The sequence below is a fragment of the Lonchura striata genome, chromosome Z, assembly GCF_046129695.1.
Source record: "Lonchura striata isolate bLonStr1 chromosome Z, bLonStr1.mat, whole genome shotgun sequence".
Classification (NCBI taxonomy): domain Eukaryota; kingdom Metazoa; phylum Chordata; class Aves; order Passeriformes; family Estrildidae; genus Lonchura; species Lonchura striata.
This window is the reverse complement of record NC_134642.1, coordinates 86,588,050-86,612,750: the sequence shown is the minus strand read 5'-3', so window position 1 is coordinate 86,612,750 and position 24,701 is coordinate 86,588,050. Positions and strand designations below refer to the sequence as shown.

Below are 24,701 nucleotides of genomic sequence, written 5' to 3'. Positions count from 1 at the left end.
GGCAGTGGGAAGCTCTAGGCCAGGCTCCAGCTGTGAAATACTCACAGAATTGCAGTGTCTGTGTTTTTCAGATCAGACACCAAAGCCCCCACACTCACTGTGACTACCGGGGGTTGGCTCTGAGTCGTCCTCAAGAGATCTGTGGGTCAGACACCCTGGTACCCCTAAGAATCACGGATCCATAGAATGGTTTGGGCTGGAAGGGACCTTGGAGATCACTCCAAAACCCTTAAATATCAGCCAGGACACAGCCATACACAAACCTGCAGCATCAGACACCCAGTCCTGCCCTGATACCTGCTGATGGCACCACCCGTGAAGCTTCACTTTGCTGATGAGGAGCTCCTGCCTGTGGCATTCCAGACATTAGGGATTGATTGGGGCTTTAGCATTGTAATCATTAAAAAGGATTTGCCATCCTAATTCATTTCTCCTTCTGGGATGCAGAGGGTATCTGCTCATCTGAGAAATCCCCCAACAGCTTGTCCTCGGTTGAGCGGCTTCTATCCAATTTAAGGGGGAGTAAAGATGCTTATGTGAGAATCCCAGATTGAAAAATGAGATGAGGGAATGTAGGATTAAGCAAAAACCACTTGAAGATAACCCCTAAATTTTCTGAGAAGCACCAGCAATGCATGATGCTAAAGTTAGAGCAATTACACCAGAAGAGACACACGGCTCAGTTAAAAAATTTAAGCAGCCCAGGGAAGGGAGAGAAGTGTCACTCACTTTTCTAAACACACAGTTAGTGAGGTCACTGATGTCACTGTCCACTGCTCAGCACTCTTGGCTCCTAAATATATAATATATTATATAGATTATATAGATTATATAGATTATATAGATTATATAGATTAATTATATATATATTATATATAAATAAATATTAATTTTGCTTTTGCTTATATATATAATATATATTTTTTTGTTGATAGGTAAAATTTGTTGATTTATTATTACCATGATTCGTTTTGTTGTATGAGGTGGTAAAGTAATAGTTTTGGTTATTGGAGTATTTTTTGGAAGAATTAATGGAGGATGTAGAGTTTGAGTTAAGATTGTTAATTATTTTTCCAGGGGCACACCTTGAGGCCATCTGTGCCTGCGCACTTCTCACTCATTAGCCGTAATTTTTACTTTATTCTTATTTATTGTCTCAAATCAGACATGTGTTTTTAACTATTATTTCTTTCAGCTATTAAACTGTTCTTTATCAAAATTTTACAAGATATCTTTACCAAAACGGTGCCATTTTTGGTACAATTCCCTTCCAGGAGAGAGAGAGGAATGAGGGAGAGGCTGTGTGGTGTTCAGCTGCCATCTGGGGTTAAAACATGACATATTGGGGAAAAAAAAATTAAAATAAAAAAAATTTTAAAATAAAAAATAAAAATAAATTTAAAAAAAAACCAGCAGTAATTTTGAGAATATGGTGAAACAAAGAAAATCTGTCTTAAGATAAGTGTCCCAAAATCCTGGTGTAGTTTAAAAAGAAAGAGCAAATCCCATAGTAGCTCCATGGCAAACCATCCCTTTCCCAGATCTTGACCTTTTAATGAATATTTGTCCAATAAATACCAGTTTGTCATGGTGTATTTATGTTATATTCACCAACTGTCTTCCTTTTAAGTATTCCTAGTATTCCTAACTCTGTAAAGCAAAGCTGCAGCGTTCTCACAAATACAGAATGGTTTGGAAATTACCAAACAACAACTGCATTCCAACATTGGAATTGCATATTCAAGAGCTGTCTTTTATACCAGTAGTGTTTTCTCCTCAAACTGTTGATAGGGTTAGTGGTTTTGTCTGGGATTGCTTGAGGTTTCTTGTGCAGGGGGAAGTTGGATTTTTATAATAATTAGGATTTTTTTTTATATTAGTTATTATATAAAGACTGAATGCAAAACCAGCCCTACGTAAATACACCAAATACGTATTTTTCCACTTAAGCCATGAGCAGAGGCTGTGTTAAAAATGATGTGTTTATACCTAATTACTGCCTCTTCAGAGTCATTCCCAAAAGGGAAGGGAGCGTTCATGGTTTGGGTGGATGGAGTCTGGCAGCGTGGACTGGGGCAGCTTTCAGAAATGAGAATTAAAAGCTTTTTTCTGATACACACCAGGGCTGGAGCAGCCTGGGACAGTGGAAAGTGTCCCTGCCTGGCAGGACAGGGATTTAGGGTCCCTCCCAACCCAAACGACTCCATCACTCCGTGAAAATCTGCCAGTAAGAACCAACGAGCCACTGAGGTCAGAAAAGACCCATAAAACCAGTCAGTCCAGCTGTGAAAAATGCGAATTTTTATGGTTGGCTCTTCGCAAATATTAAATTGAACACTACATGTGTTATAGAGGGTTATTTTGTAATGCTGTATTAATCCTTTCTAAGTGTTAAATATAGTCTTAGGTTACAATTAATGGTAAAATAAAAACTCTGCAATGTAAGATATTTTTTACTAGCTCAAGAAACAAGAAACAAGAGATAACAGCAACAGGGCACATAAAGAGTTACAGCCTCCTTCTCAGAACAGACAAACATCCTTCCACCTTCTCTCCATCTTTGTGGAACCACCAGGATTAAGGGGAAGAAGTTGATAAAAACCAGAAAAGTTCTTAGTTTGCAAGGAATTTATGCACCATGTGTGAAATATATGAATATGCAATGGACTGTTGTTTTTAAGGGTTATTCCTTTGTTCACAAGGCGTGTTTATTTTAACTACAAAACTACATTTACCATGCTATTAAAATGTTAACACAGCACCTCTAATCAATATAACACAATACATACAGTGTTCAATTTAATGATTGCAAAAAGCCAGTCATAAAATATGCATTTTGCACAAGTCGATGCCAGTTTTAGTTTGGGAGTCAGTCCCTGACTTTCTCCATTGCCAAGGCCAAATCCAACTCCTGCATCCTGCTCCCCACACATGTACTTGAAGAAACCTGTAAAAAAATGCACATGATATAACTCTACGCAGATATTTACTATATGTATTGTGTTATATTGATTAGAAGTGCTGTATTAGCATTTTAATAGCATGGTAAATGTAGTTTTGTAGTTAAAATAGAAACTATGTATGTGGGGGTTTTTTTTAAACAAATGAGATACTCACTTTGAGATAACAGTCACAGAACCCCTAAATCTTCCAGAGAAGACAAATTGATGGTTTTATCAGAAGAAGCTAATTTCTTCAGGCCTTGATCAGGCTCGAAGACACCATGGGGATTGAAAGCAGCAGCTGACATATACCAGAGTTTCTTTTTTTAAATAGAATATATTCATAACCATGAAGTAGATATGAATATGCAACAGTGTATTGTTTTAAGGGTTATTCTTTTGTTCACAAAACATTATTTTGACAGCTGAGTGCCCAAAAACATCCAGACATCCATAATTCTTTGTTTTTTTACTGTCTTATAGTTGTCCTAACTCTAAATTTTTTATCACTCTAAGTGTATTACTATTTTTTGTAATTAATAAAATAACCATTTTACCAATATTAAACTCATCAAACTTTTAAAAAAAACAAGTGACCGGCGTTTATCACCATTATCAATGCCGCTTTTCCAGCATTTTCCATGCCTGCACGGAAACGTTCCCAAATTTTCCAAACTTTCCTTTCCCCATTTCCCCTGAGGCCGGAGCGAACCCGCGACGCCGGGACTCGAACCCGCGGCCTCCAGCGGGAGCGGCTCCGTGCCGGGACTCGAACGCGCTGGCGGTGCGGTGTTTGGATCAGGCGCGGCGCGGGCAGCCCGCGCGGGGTCCTGCCGGGCGCGGCTATAAGAGGCGGGCGCGGCGGTTCCGGCCCCTTTTCTCGCTCGGCAGCCGCGCGGGGAAGATGGGTGAGCGCCGCTCCGCGCCGGGAATTGGGCCGCGATTGTGGCCGGGGCCGCGGCTGCGGCATCCCCGGCGGTGCCCGCGGCGCTCCGCAGGCTCTGCCGGCTCTGCCCGCCCGCCCGCGGCCGGCTGGGCGCGGCGCGGGCCGCGCTGCGCGCCGTGAGGCCGCGTCCGCCATTACCCGCCTCATGGCCTCGCCGCTTTCCCCTCACGCCTCCTTCCCCTCCTCACCTCTCGCCTTGCAGGGAAGTGCCGAGGCCTCCGCACCGCTCGGAAGCTGCGCAGTCACCGCCGGGACCAGAAGTGGCACGACAAGCAGTACAAGAAGGCGCACCTGGGCACGGCGCTGAAGGCCAACCCCTTCGGCGGCGCTTCCCACGCCAAGGGCATCGTCCTGGAGAAAGTGTGGGTGCTCCCGCCGGCGGCCATGGCAGCCCCAGCCCTGTGGATGAGGAAAAAGAGTGATTCAGGATGCTTGTCTCAAAAATTTGGGGGGGGGAATAAACGTCATGGGGAAGAATTAATGTAAAAATCTGTACAACTAGCGTTAAAGCTGATGCACAATTTACAGCAAAATGAGAAGCGTGGCTTCTTTTTCAAAAACTACAAAAAACCGGGATTTGTGGCAAAAAATCAGAGAAAATCACTTTCTTTTAAAAGTTTGAAAAAATTGGGGATTTTAGTTGAATAGCATGGAAAAGCCAATTTTTTTTTTTTTTTTTTTTTGTATAAGTGATAATCGGGATTTTTTTTGGCACAAATGGCAAGGAAGCAGCATTCGTGTGTCATGCATCCTACCTACTTCTTCCTATTTTTTCCCTGCTTTTCAATAATTTGTAAATTTCATTGGGATGTTGCCACAGCTGTGTTTTTGGTGGCACTGTCTGTGATTTTGATTGTTTTGGGGTGTTCTTTAGAATTTTAGTGAGTTATATTAGAGATTATCTTTTCTGTTTTTGGTGGCACTGTCTGTGATTTTGATTGTTTTGGGGTGTTTTTTTAGAATTTTAGTGAGTTATATTAGAGATTACCTTTTCTGGTTTTGGTGGCACTGTCTGTGATTTTGATTGTTTTGGGGTGTTCTTTAGAATTTTAGTGAGTTATATTAGAGATTATCTTTTCTGTTTGGTTTAGGAACCGGTATTTTATGGATTCAAGCATTAACCTAGATTAGTATGTATTAATTACTCAGTACTTCTAAATAGCTCACAGGTGTTGAGATACAGATAGCACTTTCACTGAATACAAGGAAAAAAGGTACATTTTGTGTTAATTAACGCCCCTCCTGGCCCCCCACGCTGATTTCCTTGCTGCTTGGTTTCCTTTGCAGGGGGGTAGAAGCCAAGCAGCCCAACTCGGCCATCAGGAAGTGCGTCAGAGTCCAGCTCATTAAGAATGGCAAGAAAATCACAGCTTTCGTCCCCAACGATGGCTGCCTGAACTTCATCGAGGTAATTGCCTGAAGTGCTGTGAGGAGGGTGGGGGGAAAGGAGTGAAAACAGATTTACTGTGTTCCCAGGCTGCCACGGGAGGTTTTTGGGGTGGCTCTGGTGCTGACCCCCCGTTGCTGTCCCTGTCCTGTCCCAGGAGAACGACGAGGTGCTGGTGGCCGGGTTTGGGCGCAAGGGCCACGCCGTGGGGGACATCCCGGGCGTGCGCTTCAAGGTGGTCAAGGTGGCCAACGTGTCCCTGCTGGCCCTCTACAAGGGCAAGAAGGAGAGGCCCAGGTCGTAAATCCCTCACCGGTCTGGCAACAACACCAATAAAATGGTGGGTTTTGAAGTTCTCTGCTTCTTATTCAGGGGTTGCTGCGGGCACAGAGCATTAAAACACTGAATTTCTCCCTACATCTGGCCAAAGAAAAAGCCCAAACCTTAATGTTCATTTAGGAATGAAAACGTCCCCTCAAGGCGTGACAAACTGCATGAATTTTAATGCATAATTGTGAAAAAGAGCCTTCCTCACATGAAAAACGGTCTCGGGTGCGAGTACAGGCACAGAACTCAGCAGCTTTGGGTTGGTTGAAACATCTGCCCAGCCCAGAGAGTTTCACTTTTTTGAGTACTAATTGAGTGCTTAGTATGGGGGAAGTCTGGGTGTCTGAATTTTTACCTGCTTAGGCAGATAAAAAATGCATAGTTCAGCAGCTTCTTAATGCAGTACAACCTCAAAACGTTTATTTTGAGGTTATCTGGCTGAAGTCAGAGTGAACCATTCCCTCGTTACAAAGGCTCTGATACAAATAATACACTATAGAATTCAGGTGTTCGTGTGAAAATGGCAAAGGAACCTAAGGGTACGCTGGAATTGCGTGCAGCTCCCGGGAGCAGGAGGGAAGGACTGGATCCCGGGCGAGGAGCGCTCGGCGCTGCTGTGCGGCCGCGTGGCCGCCAGGTGTCGCGGCAGCAGCAGCGAGACCCGGGGAAACGGAACTAGGGCGGGCTGAGCCCGAGCCTGGGCTGGGCACCAGCCCTCGGCCCCTCTGCCCCTCTGCCCCTCAGCTCGGAGCCCTGCAGAGCTGCCCCAGCCCTGGGCCAGCCCGGGAGGAGCTGGAGCTGCTGGAGCCGGCCCACAGGAGGCTCCAGGGTGAGCAGGGGATGCAGCAGCTCTGCTGGCAGCAAAGGCTGGCACAGCTGCCATCGCTCACCCGGCCAGGAGAAGCTTTGGGCTGAGCTCAGGGCGGCTCCAGGGAAGATGGAGAGAGACAATGGACAAGGGATGGAGGGACAGGAGACAGGGAATGGCTGGGTGGGCAGCCCTGGCACAGGTGCCCAGAGCAGCTGGGGCTGCCCCTGGATCCCTGGCAGTGCCCAAGGCCAGGCTGGACACTGGGGCTGGAGCAGCTGGACAGTGGGAGGGGTCCCTGCCATGGTCCCCCATCCAGGGGTGGCACTGCATGGGCTTTTAAGTCCCTTCCAACCCAAACCATTCCAGGATTCAGTAATAATTTACATGCAGAGATGAAAGCTCCCTAACCCAACATCCTCCAAAAGAGGGAGAATCCACAGCTGGCCACTTTTTCCACCTCATCACCAGAAGTAATTACTGTTTTCACTTATTAAAGCAGCTGGCCAACCATCTGACACCAGCAACACCTGACTGAATAACAGTGCTGCTGCAGGAGATGTTGTTTTGTAAGACACTTGAGGAAGGTGTTAAGAGAGTGCTCCATAAATCCATTCTCTGTTCAAACACAGCAGTGAAATCCCCTCTGCCTCTAAGGTGAATTTGTCTTCAGGAGGTGACAGCTACAACAAGCTCTCAAGTGAGGCACTGAAAGCTTCCTCGTGGTGCAGGGTTTTTTAAGATTTTCACTAAATCCAAGAGATAACAACCTCTGTGACACCTTCCTAGTCCTGAGATCCCGAGCACTCAATACAGGGTTACTTTTGCAGCTCTCAGCTTCAGGCATTTTTTTTTTTTTTTAATTCTAGGTGGTAAGAATTTATTGCTAAAAATGCAGTAAATTCCTTGAAACACTTTTAAAAGCCTACATGTTGTTAAAAATAGGTATAAATACCCATACACACGCTGTTCTCTAAAAGAGAGTTATTTTGGAGGAAATAATTGTAACTTCACCATTCAGAAGGAGAGCAATCGTCCTTCCTTTGTGCTGGAACTGAGTTTATACGTGTGCAATATAAATACAGATGTCCAAACAGACTCATGAAACCATCATCATAGCGAAGAAGGAGGGGGGAAAAAAGTTACTGAGCAAGTTTTGCTGAAATTCATGGAGTAGCAGCAAAAATTGATACTGATTACTTGACTGTATTTAGCTGTAATTAAATAGCTCCACATTTCCTGCATGGAATGTTCCTGTTCGTAAACAAAGCCAGGCAAGCTCAGATCTCCTGGCAGGGGGTTAAATTCTTACCTGGTCATGCTGACACAAATGAGGGATTATCTATGTGGCTACCAACTGCACTCCCCAGAAAAACACATTTCTTTGGCTTAGGTGAACACATAAAATTAATTGCTCTTGATGATTCTGGCAACGCAGGGCAGGTGTGAGACTGTTCTCTGTTGACAGGGCTCCCCAGAAGTAAAGAACCTCCCTTTTGTGTCTTCCCAGATTAGCAAAGATGAACAAAGGAGCAAATTTACAAATCTAAACTGGAAATTTTCTCCTTGGTAGGATGCAGGAGTTCAGACAATGCATGTAGACAAAACCCAAACTCAGGTCTAAGGATCTTCAATAGTTTCACTACATAATGAATCACAACATAAAATAGAATCACAAAACAGTGTCATGATTCACTTAATTTTTTAAGATTATATATCTATATAATTCTCATGCACAAAAATTCAGCTAAGATATCCTAAGTCATCCAGGTATAAATGTAAACAGGAAATAGGTTGCCTACCTCCCACCCCAGCCATTGCAAAGGAGATACCCAAACAGGCTTATTTATCTCCCAAATATTTATGTTAGCCTGTACTTGTTTCTCTATCTAACCTCCATGTATTTCTACTAACTGAGCTGAATTTTGGTTTTCCAGGCAAATTTCAGGGAAATTATTGATACTGATGAGACACTGCACTGTCACCTCACTGTTTGAACCCAGTGTAATGCCCTGGTCAAGTAATCCTGATTTTTCTTTGCAAATGGTGAATTAAGGTAGAAAGCAATGGGTGTTGAGACTTGTTCCATGTAAAATACAAATATTTATTTTCCTTTACATACAAATTCCACATTTTGAAGGTTGAGTACTTCTTCTGTTCCAGGGTATCACAAGTGAAGATCACAGTGCAGGGGTGAATGTTTAACATCTCTTAAACCTGCTGTTACCTTTTTTTATTGGTTCTTCCTCCTGTCTAAGTCTCACTGAAATCTAAAAATGGGCTGTGGATGCAATTATCAAGCATGTGTTACCAAGAGTGTTAAAAAAGCCAATGTAGCTGCGAGCCATATTTTGTAAATCTTATATGGGAAAGATGGCTTTCCAGGTTGGTGTGACACAGAACAACAAAATAAACAACGTGATTTAATTATTAATTCCAAATGTCTGGCAGACGAATTCCACACCCGCGGAATTTGAAGGACTGCACTCTTGTGTTCCACATCCAGCTATGGCAAGTAATGGAAGTTAAAAACATGTGAAAAAACAGGATCTGGGATGCATTTCACACTCCCAGCCCTAGACTCTGTGTGCAAGTGACAATTGCTAAATGCAGAGTAAAAACCTGTGTTCCAGTGTCGGCTGCTCAGACTCTGTTTTACGCTGCAAATGAAAAGGGACTGGGAGAGAAGCCAGGATGGGTGGTAGGGAAGTTCCTCCTCATCTGGTTCTCACGGCAGCACCACCAGGCAGTTCCCGAAAAACCAGCAGCTGTCAGGGGAAGCAGCGCAGGGTAGGGAGCAAACCTGTGAACAAGCACAGCTCCAGCGAGAAGCACTAACTGGGGCCAGCAGCAGCTCCCGGCGCACGGAGAGCTTCCCTGGCAGGCAGCGGAGCACGGCAGAGCCAGATGTTCCCACACGGCTGCTCCAGGCACCCGAGCTCCAGAGCTGGACCTGCTCAGCACAGGCTCCACGGGCTCTGCCTGAGACAGCCCCGACCCCGTCTGCTCCGCAGGGGCAGGATGGGGATGCTCTGTGTGCTGGGCAGCGCGGGCTGGTCCCTCAGCAGGCTCTGGTGGAGAAGGTGGCTCCCAGGGGAAGCGGTCTCAGCCATACTCTCGTTGCCACAAGCTCACACCGCATCCCACGAGCGTTCCTCTGTGTTTATACTGCATTCTCTGCCCCACGGATGGTGCAGATTTTCTAGAGGTAAGTTCAGTAAATCCAGCAACTCTGGGTCTGGCTGGTGCATCTGTGTGCAGCCTCAGCAAGGGCAGGGGCACAGGAGGCAGATGAGTGACTTCAAGGGAGGCTGGGGCTGGGGAGGTGCTCCCACAGCTGCAGCCAATTCCCACCCTCATCAGCGTCGAGTTCTGGCCAGAGAAAGAGCCATGAGCAACCATTTCCACTTTGGCACGGCTAACCAGCCAGGAAGCATCCTTCAACTTCATCCCCAGGGAAGTCTGCAGCAGCTTTTTCACACCTAATCGCTCCCAGTCGTTCAGCTCAGGGCTCTGGAGAGGCAACAGCAAACACAAAAAAAGGAGTTAAATTAAAATCCTTGTAGCAGTTATGCCAGACCCCCAGCCCTCTGCTGGGAGAACCAATATAAAACATTTCTCCACACCTGAGAGAGACCCCAGGAGCTCAGGGGCCCTCTGGACTCATCAAGGCTGTCAGCAATGGGCTGAGCAACTCTCTCTCTGAACACATTTCCATTGCAAAGTAAGTGAGGCACAAAGGAGGAGGTAATGGTTCTGCCATTTATCCATCTGAACCTTGGAACAGGAGGATGGGGGAGGAAAGGATGATTTCCTTCGCTCTTACCTGTCAGCCACAGGTGTGCTCTGCTCAGGTGCCAGTCTTGCATAACTCAAAGGCAGATTCAGGCCCACAACTGGGCCTACAGTACTGAGCCACAGTGTGATGTAATTTGTGTTTCTAGGGGGTAAAGAATAAAGAAACACAAAAAAAACACCATAAATGTAATATCCCAGCTTTTTCTGAATCGCAGACAGACTCAACAAAACTGTCACAAAACAACTTCACATGGGGCTGTTCCTTTTTCCTATCACTAATGTATTTTAATTTTGAGGCCTAAAGTGACAATACAGGAATCTTAATCTGCTGGCACCAAGGAAGGAGCTTTGGCCATTCCCACCCTGCACTGCAGAAATCCTTGCAGGGCCCAGCAGTGCCCCTCACCTGCGGTGCTCCTGTGAGCCTCCCAGCACAGCGGAGATGAATTCATTGGTCCGACAGGGGTGCAGGACAAAGAAAGGCTGCCCGAGGATGGGGTGCTCCTAAGAGGGAACAGAATTAGCTTTGTCACGGAAGGGAAAAGCAGAAAACTCATCAGGTGCATCTGGAAAAGACAAGACAGGGTGCAATCAGCCCCTGATGCAACTCTTCTCATTTCAGAATCCCCGCTCACTTTGCTCTTCCTATCACAGTCATGACAAATTAATATATACTGAATATATTACACATCAATAATACACATTCTCTGTTGAAAGGGAAGTAAGATCAGCAACCAGACTATACCACTACTTCAGTTTAAATGAAATGGTTTGCTGAAGTAACTCGAGTTACTGTATCATCATTAACTGGAGGCAGAGAGGCAAAGCTACTGTGTAAACCACAAATATAAGACAAAAAAAAACCATTCCCCTCCAGAAATAAAGGTCTCAAACCACCCCGGGCCCTGGTCTTCTCAGGCTGGTGCTGGGAATATGCAGAGTTCTGGCTGGAGAGGCAGCAAGAGGGGAGAAGGAAGTGCTCTCAAAGTGACTTCAACTTCCACTTTTTTCTGATGCTGAAAATGTTCTCATGAGGATCAATCCCTTTATGCCTAAGAGAACTTTAGAAAACTCCCACAACCTTCAGAATATAGAAAAAAAAGGTGTTCAGAAAGCTTTGTTTCCCACTGCAAACAGATAACTTGCATAAGAATGCTACCATCTGCTGTTGTCAGAAGTGAATTGATGCAGTTTTCTTTGAGAAAGAATAATATTTTGAATTACAACCCCCTTTTCATTATCTGCCCAAATTAACTTGGGCCTCAAAATAATTCAGAAAATACTTTGATTGTGCCAATGGTATACCTTAAAGACAACAAAAAAAGTATATGGCTAATAATGTTTACAAAACTATTACACAAAGTAAAAAAAAAAAATTAAATTGTGCAAAAAATTTGAGAAAGCTTCACAAATTCCCAGAAAGAAGAGAAGTAACCTGGGCTTAAGTGACTCAGCTCTCTTAACAAGCCATTAAGACAATTCCCAAAGCTGAATATTCAGCCTGAAGTTATTCCCAACTATCCTGAGCCCCCAATATTTGATTCTGCCCTGCACTCCTTGCCTCAGCAAACTACCAGTGAGTGACACATGGAGGCCAGACTTGATCTTTGAAAACAGTTTATTACCTTTAAATTCCACATCATTCTTTAGTTCTTCCTTTTCTCATGTGGCAACAGAGTGACACTGAAACACTCCTAACTTGGGAATTCCATACTACCCAAAAGACAGGAATGTGTCACACACTCCCAGGAAAAGCACCCTTCATCTAGGCTGGTCCCATGCCAGCCTGTAACTGTATTTTGGTTACATCAAAAATGTAAAGTCTTACTGGGACTTCATGAAGAAAAAAACCCAAAACAGTACAAACAATGTGTAAGAATTGTCACTTCTTGTTTACAATTAATCTTTTTCCAGTCAGTCATGCACCAGGGCAGTGTGAGAGTTTCAAGTCAATTCCCACAAGCACTCGCAGGCATTGTACTGCAAGAACCCATTTGCAGGTTGCCCACAACTCTTCTGGGCAGTAATACTCTGACACACAGTTTATTCGAAATCAACAGCATTATTTTCTTGGATCTGTCTATGATTTTGGATCTATCCAGCTATGAGGCTGATTTACAGCAGTGCCTGTTCAGCACCACAGGCTGGAATCCATCACACATCTGCATATCCCTCCTGACCCTGCTGGGATGGGGAAGGAATACTTTCACAGGCAGGTGCCAGCTCTGCTGAATTTGGAAGCTCAAAATGTTGCTTCATTTATTTTCTGTAGAAAGACCTCTCTCCTAGGTGACGCAGGAAAGATGTGTGAGGATGTTCTGTGCCTGCTGCTGTACCTGCTGCCTCAGCTCCTCCCATAAAAAAAACTGTGAGAGAGAGAGAGATGGATGCAAGACACTAAATGTTCCACGGGGTAGATTGAAAACAAATCACAGAGTTCTGGAATGGTTTGGGTTGGGAGGGGCCTTAAAGCTCATCCCATCACAGCCTTGCCACGGCAGGGACCCCTCCCACTGTCCCAGCTGCTCCAGCCCCAGTGTCCAGCCTGGCCTTGGGCACTGCCAGGGATCCAGGGGCAGCCCCAGCTGCAGGGAACAATTCCTAATTCCCAAAATCCCATCCCTGTGGCACTGGGAGCCATTCCCTGAGTCTTGAACCTGGTTTGCTCAGGAATGCCAGCCCAGGCTGGGACTGAGCGAGCTCTGGCTGCACAGCTCTGATCTGAGCACTGGCAAAGACTGGGCAGTTCCCAAGCACAAGTATAATTAAGACTAAACTTCCATCAGATTGGATTAAGCCATTTGATCAAGCAGTCTCCATGTTGGATTTAAACCAAAAATAAACATTACTTCAGATAAGGGGAAATTGTCTGTAGGTTTCTGTACCGTGCTCTGCTGCTCTCCTTCCCAGCCAGCAGGAATTCTGTTGTCAGTACATCTCTTGTAACAGCACCATTTATTTTTTCTGTCATAACTGGAGCTCTTCCAGGGGTAATGGCTTCTATTTTCTCCAGTGCTACCATTAAACTGCCTTCAAGCATCCATCACAACATTTATGGTCTCTCCATTGTTGACAGTGCAGGGGATTTGTGCCTGAAACTGCCTCTTCCCCAACCTGGTTTGCATGATGTTGCTTTGCAAAAATAAATTCACACAGGGGTGTCAAAAAGTTCATGCAGGATCCTACCAGCAAACACCAGAAAGTCAGTGCCAGTTGATTCCAGACATTTTCCCAGCAGTCACCAGGTCAGGAAAAGGCAGAAGTAATAAAACATGCCTCCCGTAATCTCTTCCGTTTAGGAAAAGGAAACAGTGATGTAATTAATAAAGAGGATATAAGTTTTTCCCTTCCTTCCAATTTCTGACCACATTTACTGAAATGTAATGAAGCAACATTTAAGTAAAAATTCTTCACTCAAGATCATACAAGTAATTTATGTTCTTGAATTCATGGTCTATCTTCTTTTTTATTCCTTATTTTCATACACATCAGTAATAACTTACCTGTTAATATAATCCAACCCTACACATTCAGAAAGAAGGCAGGAAGATTTCTCTCTTCAGACTGACCCTGAGTCCCACAGCCAGAGCAGCAACTGCACACACACATGGAACTTCAAACGTGTGCAACTTGAGGTCAAAGGATTTTCCTCTAATAATGGAATTACTACAATGGGAAATCTATTACTATGGAATCACTAAGCTGCAAGCACAACGTTAAGGAACTGTAATGACACGGGAAACTTTTCTAACCCTGACAGAAGGTGTAAATCACAGAAATGAAGCTGTTGGTAGCACAGTAATGTGCAGGGCTTCTCCATCGTACTCACCTGGGGTTATACTGGATTTTGGGAATCAGGAATTGTTCCCTGGCAGAGCTGTGGCTGCCCCTGGATCCCTGGCAGTGCCCAAGGCCAGGCTGGACACGAGCTGGAGCAGCTGGGACAGTGGGAGGTGTCCCTGACATGGCAGGGGGGAAAATGAGTTCAACTTTCAGGTCCCTCCCATCCCAAACCAATCTGTGATTTTCTGACCTGGGATAAACAAAATGTATTTCTGGTCACTGACTTAATTTCACAGCCAGGAGCCAACTCATCCTGCTGGTGTAACTGAGGCAAGTTTCCCCAGCTTTGCAACAAAACGCAGAAATCCCTCCAAATCCAGAGGCTGAGGGTGGAACAACCTGCCCTGCCTGGGGCAAGTGCCACTGGCACTGCTCTCCTGCTTTTCTCAGACAATCAAAGCACATCGAGCAGGGCAAAGCCTGAAGGGACCCTGGCGGGACAAAGCACAAAGTAGCCCCAAAAATCAGATTTCTGTGGTTACTGAGCCTGTCTTTGGGGAGGAGGCTGCAGGGTGGTTTGATTTACAGCCCAGCCCTTTGCAGGCAGCAGTTGCAGTTGTCCCCTTGATTTAATGTCCCTGTTCAGAGTGCTCCCAAAGACCCACAACCAAACTCAGTGATGTTTTTTTATTAACACCTTCACTACTTCCAACACCACGCAGATCCTGTCCTCCTTGCATCAAGCACCAAGTCCAAGCTGAAGAGGCAATTAAATGGCTACGTGTTCCTGAGGAAAGCAGGATGCTTGGCAGATCCTACAGCACAGAAATACAAGGGCACTTAGCACAGCCAGAATTTCTCTGAGATGAACCACGCCCACGACTTTGCATCTGCTGCTTCAAATCCATCATGGATCCCAGCAAAGGTGCCTTCCAAACCAAACCATTCTGACACTCTGTAATTCACATTTTATGCCCCAATTCTGCCTGATTCTAGAGTATTTACAGTTTTGAAGAGGTGGTCATTATTTTTTACATTTTATTACTTTATTATTTTATTAAATATATATTTTTTATTCTTTTATTAAATAGCTAACAAAAGATCCCTGAAAGGCAGGAGGGTAATGCAGGACAAGCAAAACCAAGAAGCCAGTAATCAAGTAGCCAACACTGCTGGTCCATAATTACACATTTTATATACGTATAATATGGTTTAAATTATTAATTTCAAGAACAGGAGGAATCAAAGCAGTAGGTGACACTCAGGCATGTTTCTAAAGCTTAACAAGCTTCATTTCAGGCTTTAAAGCTTCTCACAAGCACGTAACTTATGCATTTAGGATTTTTCAAGAAAACTTTATACTTAAAAATTGGCAGGTCCATGGTTACATTGTCAAGAAATGGCATCTCAGCCATTTTCCTAAGAAAATAAACAGATGATTCTTCTTCCATGCTTGCCAAAAGTAGATTAATTCAGTTGTCACCATTTTAGTTATGTAGCATATAGTCTTAATTAATTACTATTTAAAATCTGTTCTTAAGTTATGAGATTCATCTAAGGTGCAAAACTGAATGATCCAACAAGCTGTGGAAGTATGGAAAAGACACTGGAGACAGATTTCCTAAACTGATTAAAAAATGATAAGGAAAAAAAAAAAAATCCAAACCCATGCTGGCATTTAACAGAAGTGGCCTGAAAGGGTTCATCCCATAATCCCAGAGATTCCAGAGATTCCCCAGCAGCATTTCCTGCACAAGCCTGGGCTCCCTCTGTGGTTCACTCTCCCTGCACGGCTCCAGCAGATCTGCACCCCGGGCACTGCAGGACACACTCCTGCCAGGTAATTTTGCATCCATTTATGGACAAGTGGCCTCATGAATTTGTCTAAATGCTTTTGAACTGCTGACACCATCTGCTGCCACCACTCCAGAGCGCAGGTGCGTAGGTATAAACTGCCTCCTGCTAGCACAGACATCTAACTCCCATTTCAGCAGCACTTAAAATGCTTTTTTAAATTAATTAAGTAAAAAAAATACTGTCTACAATGCCTTGTGGCCACTCAAATGGATCTCAGTGTGCCATATGTGATCCCCACTTATTTCATAAGGTGCAGTCAATGCTGTTGTGTAATTTAGGATTTTTCTGTAAGGGGTGGAATGTTCAGTAGGCAGATTATTCCAGCAGTCAAGGTACAGAACCCACCTCAGTTTACAAGGAGAAATGCCACACCAGGCAGGGAACATGCTCTTACAACTTACAGCACAAATACCTATTGGGTAGTTCTCTGGAAGCAGAACCACTGCTACATAAATCATCTGAAAATGCACAGCACAGCACAGCACTGAAACAGATTTTTCCACAGAAGTAGGAAATAATCAACAGAATCAATACTATTACATTGTAATTTGTTCAATTAATTACGAATCTGAATGGAAATTATTACTGAATCTTCATTTAAGAATAACTCCAGTAACAATAGTACTGGGACTTGAAAGCCTGTCCTGAATTATGTCCAAGAAACCGTGAGGGAACTTCGCATTGCTTTCATCTCTGCATGTAAATTATTACTGAATCCTGGAATGGTTTGGGTTGGAAGGGACTTAAAAGCCCATCCAGTGCCACCCCTGGATGGGGGACCATGGCAGGGACCCCTCCCACTGTCCAGCTGCTCCAGCCCCAGTGTCCAGCCTGGCCTTGGGCACTGCCAGGGATCCAGGGGCAGCCCCAGCTGCTCTGGGAATCCCATCCCAGCCCTGCCCACCCTGCCAGGGAACAATTCCTCATTCCCAGTGTCCCACCCAGCCCTGCCCTGGGGCAGTGGAGCCATTCCCTGTCTCCTGTCCCTCCATCCCTTGTCCATTGTCTCTCTCCATCTTCCCTGGAGCCGCCCTGAGCTCAGCCCAAAGCTTCTCCTGGCCGGGTGAGCGATGGCAGCTGTGCCAGCCTTTGCTGCCAGCAGAGCTGCTGCATCCCCTGCTCACCCTGGAGCCTCCTCTGGGCCGGCTCCAGCAGCTCCAGCTCCTCCCGGGCTGGCCCAGGGCTGGGGCAGCTCTGCAGGGCTCCGAGCTGAGGGGCAGAGGGGCAGAATGGCCCTGGGCTGGTGTCCACGCTGGGCTGGGCCACGGGCTCTGGGCTGGCCCAGATCAGGGATTGGGATTGGGGTCAGCCCAGATCAGGGATTGGGGTCAGCCCAGATCAGGGATTGGGGTTGGGGTCAGCCCAGACCAGGGATTGGGATTGGGGTCAGCCCAGATCAGGGATTGGGGTTGGGGTCAGCCCAGATCAGGGATTGGGGTCAGCCCAGATCAGGGATTGGGATTGGGGTCAGCCCAGATCAGGGATTGGGATTGGGCTCAGCCCAGATCAGGGATTGGGATTGGGCTCAGACCAGATCAGGGATTGGGATTGGGGTCAGCCCAGATCAGGGATTGGGATTGGGGTCAGCCCAGATCAGGGATTGGGATTGGGGTCAGCCCAGATCAGGGATTGGGGTCAGCCCAGCTCAGGGATTGGGATTGGGGTCAGCCCAGATCAGGGATTGGGGTCAGCCCAGCTCAGGGATTGGGGTTGGGGTCAGCCCAGATCAGGGATTGGGATTGGGGTCAGCCCAGATCAGGGATTGGGATTGGGGTCAGCCCAGATCAGGGATTGGGATTTGGGCTCAGCCCAGATCAGGGATTGGGATTGGGGTCAGCCCAGATCAGGGATTGGGGTTGGGGTCAGCCCAGATCAGGGATTGGGATTGGGCTCAGCCCAGCTTAGGGTTTGGGATTTGGGCTCAGCCCAGATCAGGGATTGGGATTGGGCTCAGCCCAGCTCAGGGTTTGGGCTCTGGGCTCAGCCCAGCTCAGGGTTTGGGTCCCAGCCCTGCCCCACAGCACCCCTGGGCTCCTCCAGGGCTGCTCCCTGTGCTCAGCCCAGCCTGTGCTGGTGCCTGGGACTGCTCTGACTGGGCCCTGCTCAGCTCCTCGAGGTCCCCTGGTGCCACCACTTGTCCCTGGTCCCCACCTGGACATTGACTCACTGACCCCAAATCCCCAGGTGTGCCCACCCAGCCCCATCCCTCACCCACCCAGGGGTTCATGCACCAAACCCATTGCTCTCCAGCTCTGAGACAAGGATGTCATGTCAGACAGTGGCAAATGCCTTTCCAAATTCTGGCAGATGCCATCAGCTGCACACCTGTCAGCTCCCTATCCATTAAGCTTCTGCCTTTACTCCACATTTAGTATGAGTTCATTATTTGGTCTTCTCCCTCTATTAAATTAGTTGGACTAGATTATTGTCCATTAAGTCTTACGTGGAAAAGCATGACTGAACTCTAGGACAGCTGAACATTATTAATCAGTGGCTAGTTTTGAAATAAAACCTCCTTGGTAGCTTGTACAATACTACAGCTAGGTTTAAAACCCAGGAGTTCAACACATCATAGAAGATTTTAGTGAGAAATAAATACCCACCCAGCTTTGCCATCCTTGTATGTTCCCCCTGTCAAATAGCTTTCCCGTCTGTACTGGTAAGACTCCCTTTTCTCAGGAAGTTGTACTAATAATTTTCCAAAAATATTAGCAGGGGATCCATAGCAACTGTTGATGCAACTCAAATTCGTTAAGAGCGATCCTAGCAACCTTCTGTTAAGAAATACTGTATACAGCCTCCCCCACTTAGTAAAATCCTACAATATGGCAAGAAAGATTTGTGTGTCTAAGAATAGATACCTTACCACATTTTTCAAAATGACTGAGCCGTAATGATTTCAATCCTCCCTATCACATTTTCAGCAAGATGTGCCTCTACAACACTATATCAATGTGTTCTGTTCAGAGTTTTGACTCTTTCTCCTTTTTTAAATCACACTATTAACATCCCTGACATTTTAGAAATAATGTTTATTGATTTTTCTGTTAACACTGCTATAAATTAAGTGATGTAATGGACAGGATTATTGAGGTACTATAAAGAATGTGTCCTCCAGATTCCTAACTCCTGGTTGAAAAAGACTCTGGATTAACTCAGGTGCAGTTCTGTGTTGTGATTTCCCTAGTTTAGTTTGGTTGAATACTTCTGATATGACGTATTAAAGGGACATATTAAAACTACCTGCTAAGTATCAGATGACAGAAGAAAACCCCCTCATTAAAATGAAACTGAGAACTGAACGGTTGAGAAAAAAGAGATGCAAAATTCCTGACCACTCACTACTCAGAAACATAGGATGTAGTCAGTATCAGAATGGTCTGAGTTACCGTGTCTGCAGCAACAGTAAATGGCTAAACCAGGAAAACGCTGATTTACTGCTGGCAAATCCAGAACCAAGGTGTCACACATGAATTGTGTCCCCTCCCATGCCTGGGAGTGCTTTGGTAGCAGAAGCAATTCCAGCTGAACAGTGTTGGGAGTCATGCATGGGCACATGTGCTCCACAGCTTCCAGAGACCTTTGGAATCCTAACTCACAGATTAATTTTTAAGACTATTTCTGCAGGATCTTCAAGGCACCAAGTTTTGCTCTTGTTTTATGGGGTTGTTTTTCAACCTCTGAGCCTCCTGTAGTAATGCAATTCGATTTCTATCCTTGGAAGTTTGGTTTTACATTCCACTATCACTAAGCATTGATTAAGCCTTAGCACATATACTTGATTGTGTTTATGACTTTGTTTCCTCAGGGGAAGGTCAGGCTTTATGACAACATCACTCTGTTAAAAACAAAATTGTTGGTGATGCTACTGACTGTGATCAGCTTCATTTATCAGTTTACAAAATTGTCTTGCTAGTTTGCTTCCACACAGAAAAAAAACTGATGGAAGGCATGGATTAGCAGAAGAAAAAAGAATCAAAAATTAACATGGGCATCTGTGTTCATAGAATTAACTACATTAACACTCAGCTTCATCACAGTCTTAGAAACGTATTTGTCAGAGTGTTGTCTCTTCCCCTGTTGAAGTCCTTCTGCTTTGTCTACACTTCTATAAATATCCATCAGGGCAAAAAAATTATGAAGATTCAGTAGTGCCTTTACCCAACTTTTTTTTCAGTCTGTTATTCCACCATTATTAAATTTCAGAAGGTGCTTGAGAATGGGCCTCAGTTTACCTCCTAGCAGGTGACTGTATCCATCACTCCAGCATCACTACACACTCTGGAAAACACCTGGATGTGAAGGCTACACCACTGTCCTGGATCTTGATGAAGGCTCTTCCAAACAGGTGTGGGGCCCTCAGCAGAGCAGGATGAAAATTCATGCCTTGACAGTGCCTATCCCACACCCTGACAATAGGAGCCTTTCAATAAAAGCTTTTCAATCTTGCATTTCCAATTCCACAGAGAGGATCCAACCAAAGCCACACAGCCTGAAGCTCTGGCTATAACCACAGAGTCACTCTCTGCTGCTTCACATCTCCCACTCATCTTCAGAGAGGCTTCCAGAATGATAAAAGGTGAAATGCAGCCTCTACAAATTAACTCAGTATTAGTTATCAGGTTTTTTTGGGGGGTTTTTTTTGGTTGGTTTTGGGTTTTTTTTGTTTTGTTTTGTTTTGTTTTTTTTTTAATTTGGGAAGCTTTCTCCCCATTTGTCTCATTTCTGTTCTCCACTCTCTGTTGGCTTTTTCTTTTTTTTAAAACTTTTTTCCTGTTCTTATAAGGTTTTATTCTCTCAATTTGCCTCACTATTTAGCATTTGACCATGGCACTTTTGGGCTGCTGCGTTCTTAGCTGGGACATTACACCTGCTATTTATTATATTTATTACAAACAAGAGGGCCCAATAAGTTTGAGCTGTTCAGGCAGTACCACTGTGTATTTGTGTATACTATCTTATAAATAACTAATATAAATATTATACATCATACGTATAAGATATGTTTATATGTATTTAAATTACCTATATAAATAAATAACACTAAAAAGCACCCACCAAGTTACAAGTAAACAATTCAGGAGATGGGGCTGCAGTATCTGTCATTCCGCTTCTGAATCCTCCTAAAAGGAAGCTGAAAATCACAGTTGGCAACATTTCTGGAAGGCAACAGTAATCCATAAATACTCCTTAATTTTCCTGTCATTGCAGAATTAAGCCACTTCCAGCTCACACAGATCTTACCAGGTGTGCTAAATTGATGTCATTATAAGTCATCAGGAAATACCCACTGAGACCTGTAGCAACATTTGGAAGTTTTGTTAAACAGCTGTATGTTCTAATTGATTTGTATTATTTAAAACAGCTAAAGCAAGTTATCGCCGGATGTAGAGAAGGGATGACTGAAGACCCCAGGGAGATTTAACTCACAAGAAAGCCAATCACAGGAACTTCATTTGAGCATTTTAAGATTATTACTAGAGGAAGTGCAATTAAATCATCACCATTTATCAATTATCATTATAAAATACTATGCAACCTTATCATGTTAATTTATTTATGAGAAGGTAACTAGTTGACTTCTGCTTTTTGCAGTAATCGAGTCAGGAAAAATATTTCCTCTGGAAATGAGCCTAACTTTCCACCATAATCAAAAGTAACTATAAAAGTTCAAATTTTACCTAAAATTTGCAAATGTCATAGGTCTCCACTCTTCGCAGCTTGTCTCAGCTCCTGAGATGTACTTCATTATAGATGTGCTCTACCACAGGCAGTATACACCAGAATATGGTTGTATCAGAAATGTGCACAGGTCTGGCACCCTCGTTTCATCAAATATATGGGGAAAAAGTCCCAGAAAGTCAATAAGCCTTTCTTTTCCTGGTCTGCCAATCACAGTGCAGATCAGCTCTAGTTAAAAGGTAAGTAACATGCATGGACCCTTGGCAAGCTCAATTTTTCTTCCCAAAAAAGAAAATTTATTTCTTTTGGTGCATGTAGCATCTAAAATTTGTATCTCTTCCAGATTAAAATCCTAAACCTTTTTTTTACTCTGCTGCTCATGTGTACTGAGTGCTCAAGCCTGATTTGATGAGCTTGCCCAGTGACTTGCATTATAGGATCTGTGTCCCTGCAGGCAAAGCCTAACCCACATAACAAAATGGGTCAGCAGAAAAGCAGCAAGGCAAGACAAAACTCCGTATTTCAGTTCAGAACCCTCATTCATTGGACAGAGAAAAGCAGGGTTTTTTCCTGCAGACCTGACTCTTGCTTTGATCTGAGGCTTGCAGGCTAGTTTTCATTATCTTCCATAATCTCCTTATTTCACAGAAAGTCACATTTTGCAGCTGTTAACTATGCTAATTTCCCCAAAATGTTCTTCCTGTGTTTGTCAGTGCACTTACAGCTGGCTGTACCACCTCTGGAGAGTGTCCCAAAATCAGATTCATCACTACACACAACCTGCCACCCAAAACTCCTGTTTCTGGCAGGAATCTGTGTGTGTGTATCCTACACACACCTCCAGTTATTAGATGCAGGACAGTTTTTACTTTACTGTCCCTTAAGAAGCAAAAATAATCCCTGTGTGGGAGTGACCTGATTTTCCTTTTGGCTTCCACAACTCTCGTTTCACACATTCCAAACATCCCGTTTATGCTTTATTCTCAGTAGTGTCGCATTATTACATTGTGTTATTGAAACCCAGTTTCCCCATCTTCATTCACAGACAAGCCAGGTAATTAATCCTTCATGTGAAAAGTGAGTATTGTAAGAACCTGCCAGCTCACAACTGGAATTCAGACACGCACAGCAATCACCAGAACACCCATGGCTTGGTGGCTTCTCGGGAAGCTGTTATAAGATAAATAATAGTCTGTGGCTGTGAAAAAACAAGAATTCTGCATGTGCTCCCATGGCTGGCACCATCTACAAACAGGCATCCTGTAATTAAACTGTGTTATTTGAATTAAGGGAGCTCCTGTAGGACCCAGTGGATGTCACATTCTTGTCATGCTGCTGTGGCAGGAGACCTGAGTGCCTGGAAAGAGCTAAAATAAAAACATCAAGGAAGGGAAGGGGAGGGAGAGAGGACACATTGGTATCTTGGTCTGACGGGGAAAAAACTCACACTTGGAGAGTCTAAATTTTTTGTCAGATTTCCTCATGGGACCTGGAGCAAAAGGAAGACACCACAACAACCAGCTTAGCTCTGAGCCACGTGGCTAGTATACAGCACCAACTTATTTTTGGATACGAAACCAATTTTCCCTTGTTCAATCCTGAAGACTGCAAATCTATTTAAAACTGAAAATTACACACAGTCTTTTTTGGTAATTTGATTACGAGACAATTCTGTGAAATGTTACACTGATATGTTTTATTTACATAAACAAGTCTGCTTTTGTATTTACCCAAAATCATGATTATTCAGAAACTGCCTGAATTTTTGAGGACTGGCTTTGGAAAAGTATTTTAAATGTGAGATACTGTCAAAGCAAGCCTTAAATGGTGAACACATTTATCCTTCAAAATCCAGGACTGAAATGATTGCTGGTAAGTGGTTCAGCACAACATGATATAAACATATATTTTTTTTTTTTTAATTATTTTAACTTGTTTTCCTCCTGTCCAAGAGAGGAATAAGGCTACTGAGGACCCAGGCATATATTTAATTCCCCAATCTCTCACCTGTTGTGTAATAGTGTCCCAGGGCCCCTCCCGCAGACGAGACTGGTAGGATGCATGAACACTTCCCCATATTTCATCCAGAGTTAAAGGCCTTCCATCTGGAGGGAGAAACAACCACCTTTAGCCAAAGCTCTTAGGCATGCTGCATCTTCAATACAGAACATCAAAATTAAAACTGAAAACTGTTCAAGTCCTGCCTGAAGATGCACACAGAGCCACCCTAAATGCCCTGTCTGGTTTTCTTCTCTGTCACCTGAGAGTAACAACTCACTGAGCTGATTGTAAGGTGTGAAGTGTAACTGGTTTTGTAAAACAAAGCTTTGGTAAGGTGGATTTAAAACCACAAAATAACATGAAGACTCACCTACTGTAAATATATGCAACTCACAGTGAGAGAGTGAAGAAAATCTAAGGTACAAAATTCTGCAGATAAAAGTTTACTGCATTTTGTTGTGTCCACAATGTTTTCTTGAGCTGCATTTATATAGCATTTCTGCATCAGGTTTTTAGCTGTGATGCTAGAATTATGCCAAGATATTAGTGTCAACCACTTAGAAAATAAGCATGTCTATTTTTAATGAACATCTGTTTATGGCAAACAGAGTATTTCGATAGACTTTCAGTAAGTAGCTTCATCTTGGCATTTATCAGGTGTCAGAAACCATCATCCTCTGATAATCAGTTTTATTGTACTGACATTTGTATGTCTGCAAAATGAAAAAGATTTATTCACACAATTAATATTTGAATGCCATGTTTAGACACAAATTCAAACCAGCTGCCTACAGCCTCTGTTTTATTTTCTGCATGTTTATAAAAAAAAAAAACAGGAAGTTCTGAACCTATATAAGCATGATATAGCAGAATCACAGGGAAAATGAAGTATCTGAGGGGGTAAAAGCATATTAATCAGCTTTTCTATGCTATCCTCATGAAGGTAAGACTTGTTAGACCATCACATCCACTGTCTTGTGATGACAGATACCAGAGCTGTGCTGGGGACACTCTAACATTCACAAAGAAATTGCTACAACAGCATAAATTTATTTTAAAAGTATGCATTTACACTCAGATCACCTGTGTGCAGGTGATATGAAATGCCATGCATACTTGCAATTTTGCTCTCAGCAGAGAAAGTCCCAGTGTAAAATCTACAGTAACACA

At 44.0% G+C, this 24,701-nt stretch overlaps 2 protein-coding genes across 2 annotated transcripts in view; one reads left to right on the top strand and one right to left on the bottom strand.

Annotated features, from left to right (window-relative positions):
- The first annotated feature begins 3,779 nt into the window (after positions 1-3,779).
- On the top strand, positions 3,780-5,627 carry RPS23 (ribosomal protein S23). The gene is made up of 4 exons (XM_021551789.2): positions 3,780-3,850; positions 4,091-4,250; positions 5,176-5,296; positions 5,433-5,627. The coding sequence occupies exons 1-4, from the start codon at positions 3,847-3,849 to the stop codon at positions 5,577-5,579; spliced, it is 432 nt and encodes a 143-aa protein (XP_021407464.1). The 5' UTR covers positions 3,780-3,846; the 3' UTR covers positions 5,580-5,627.
- Positions 5,628-8,483: 2,856 nt separating this feature from the next.
- The window catches only part of ATG10 (autophagy related 10), a 47,501-nt gene continuing 31,283 nt past the window's right edge, over positions 8,484-24,701 (bottom strand). Inside the window, exons 4-7 of the mRNA XM_077790456.1 lie at positions 23,538-23,635; positions 10,615-10,712; positions 10,237-10,350; positions 8,484-9,923 (exon numbers count right to left, since the gene is read on the bottom strand). Coding sequence (XP_077646582.1) covers positions 23,621-23,635 — 15 coding nt within the window. The 3' untranslated portion in view covers positions 8,484-9,923; positions 10,237-10,350; positions 10,615-10,712; positions 23,538-23,620. The remainder of the gene's footprint in view (positions 9,924-10,236; positions 10,351-10,614; positions 10,713-23,537; positions 23,636-24,701) is intronic.

Coding starts and splice junctions, on each gene's coding strand:
- RPS23 (XM_021551789.2), top strand. Junction 4,251..5,175: donor GGCATCGTCCTGGAGAAAGT/GTGGGTGCTCCC, acceptor TTTCCTTTGCAG/GGGGGTAGAAGCCAAGCAGC. Junction 5,297..5,432: donor GCTGCCTGAACTTCATCGAG/GTAATTGCCTGA, acceptor GTCCTGTCCCAG/GAGAACGACGAGGTGCTGGT.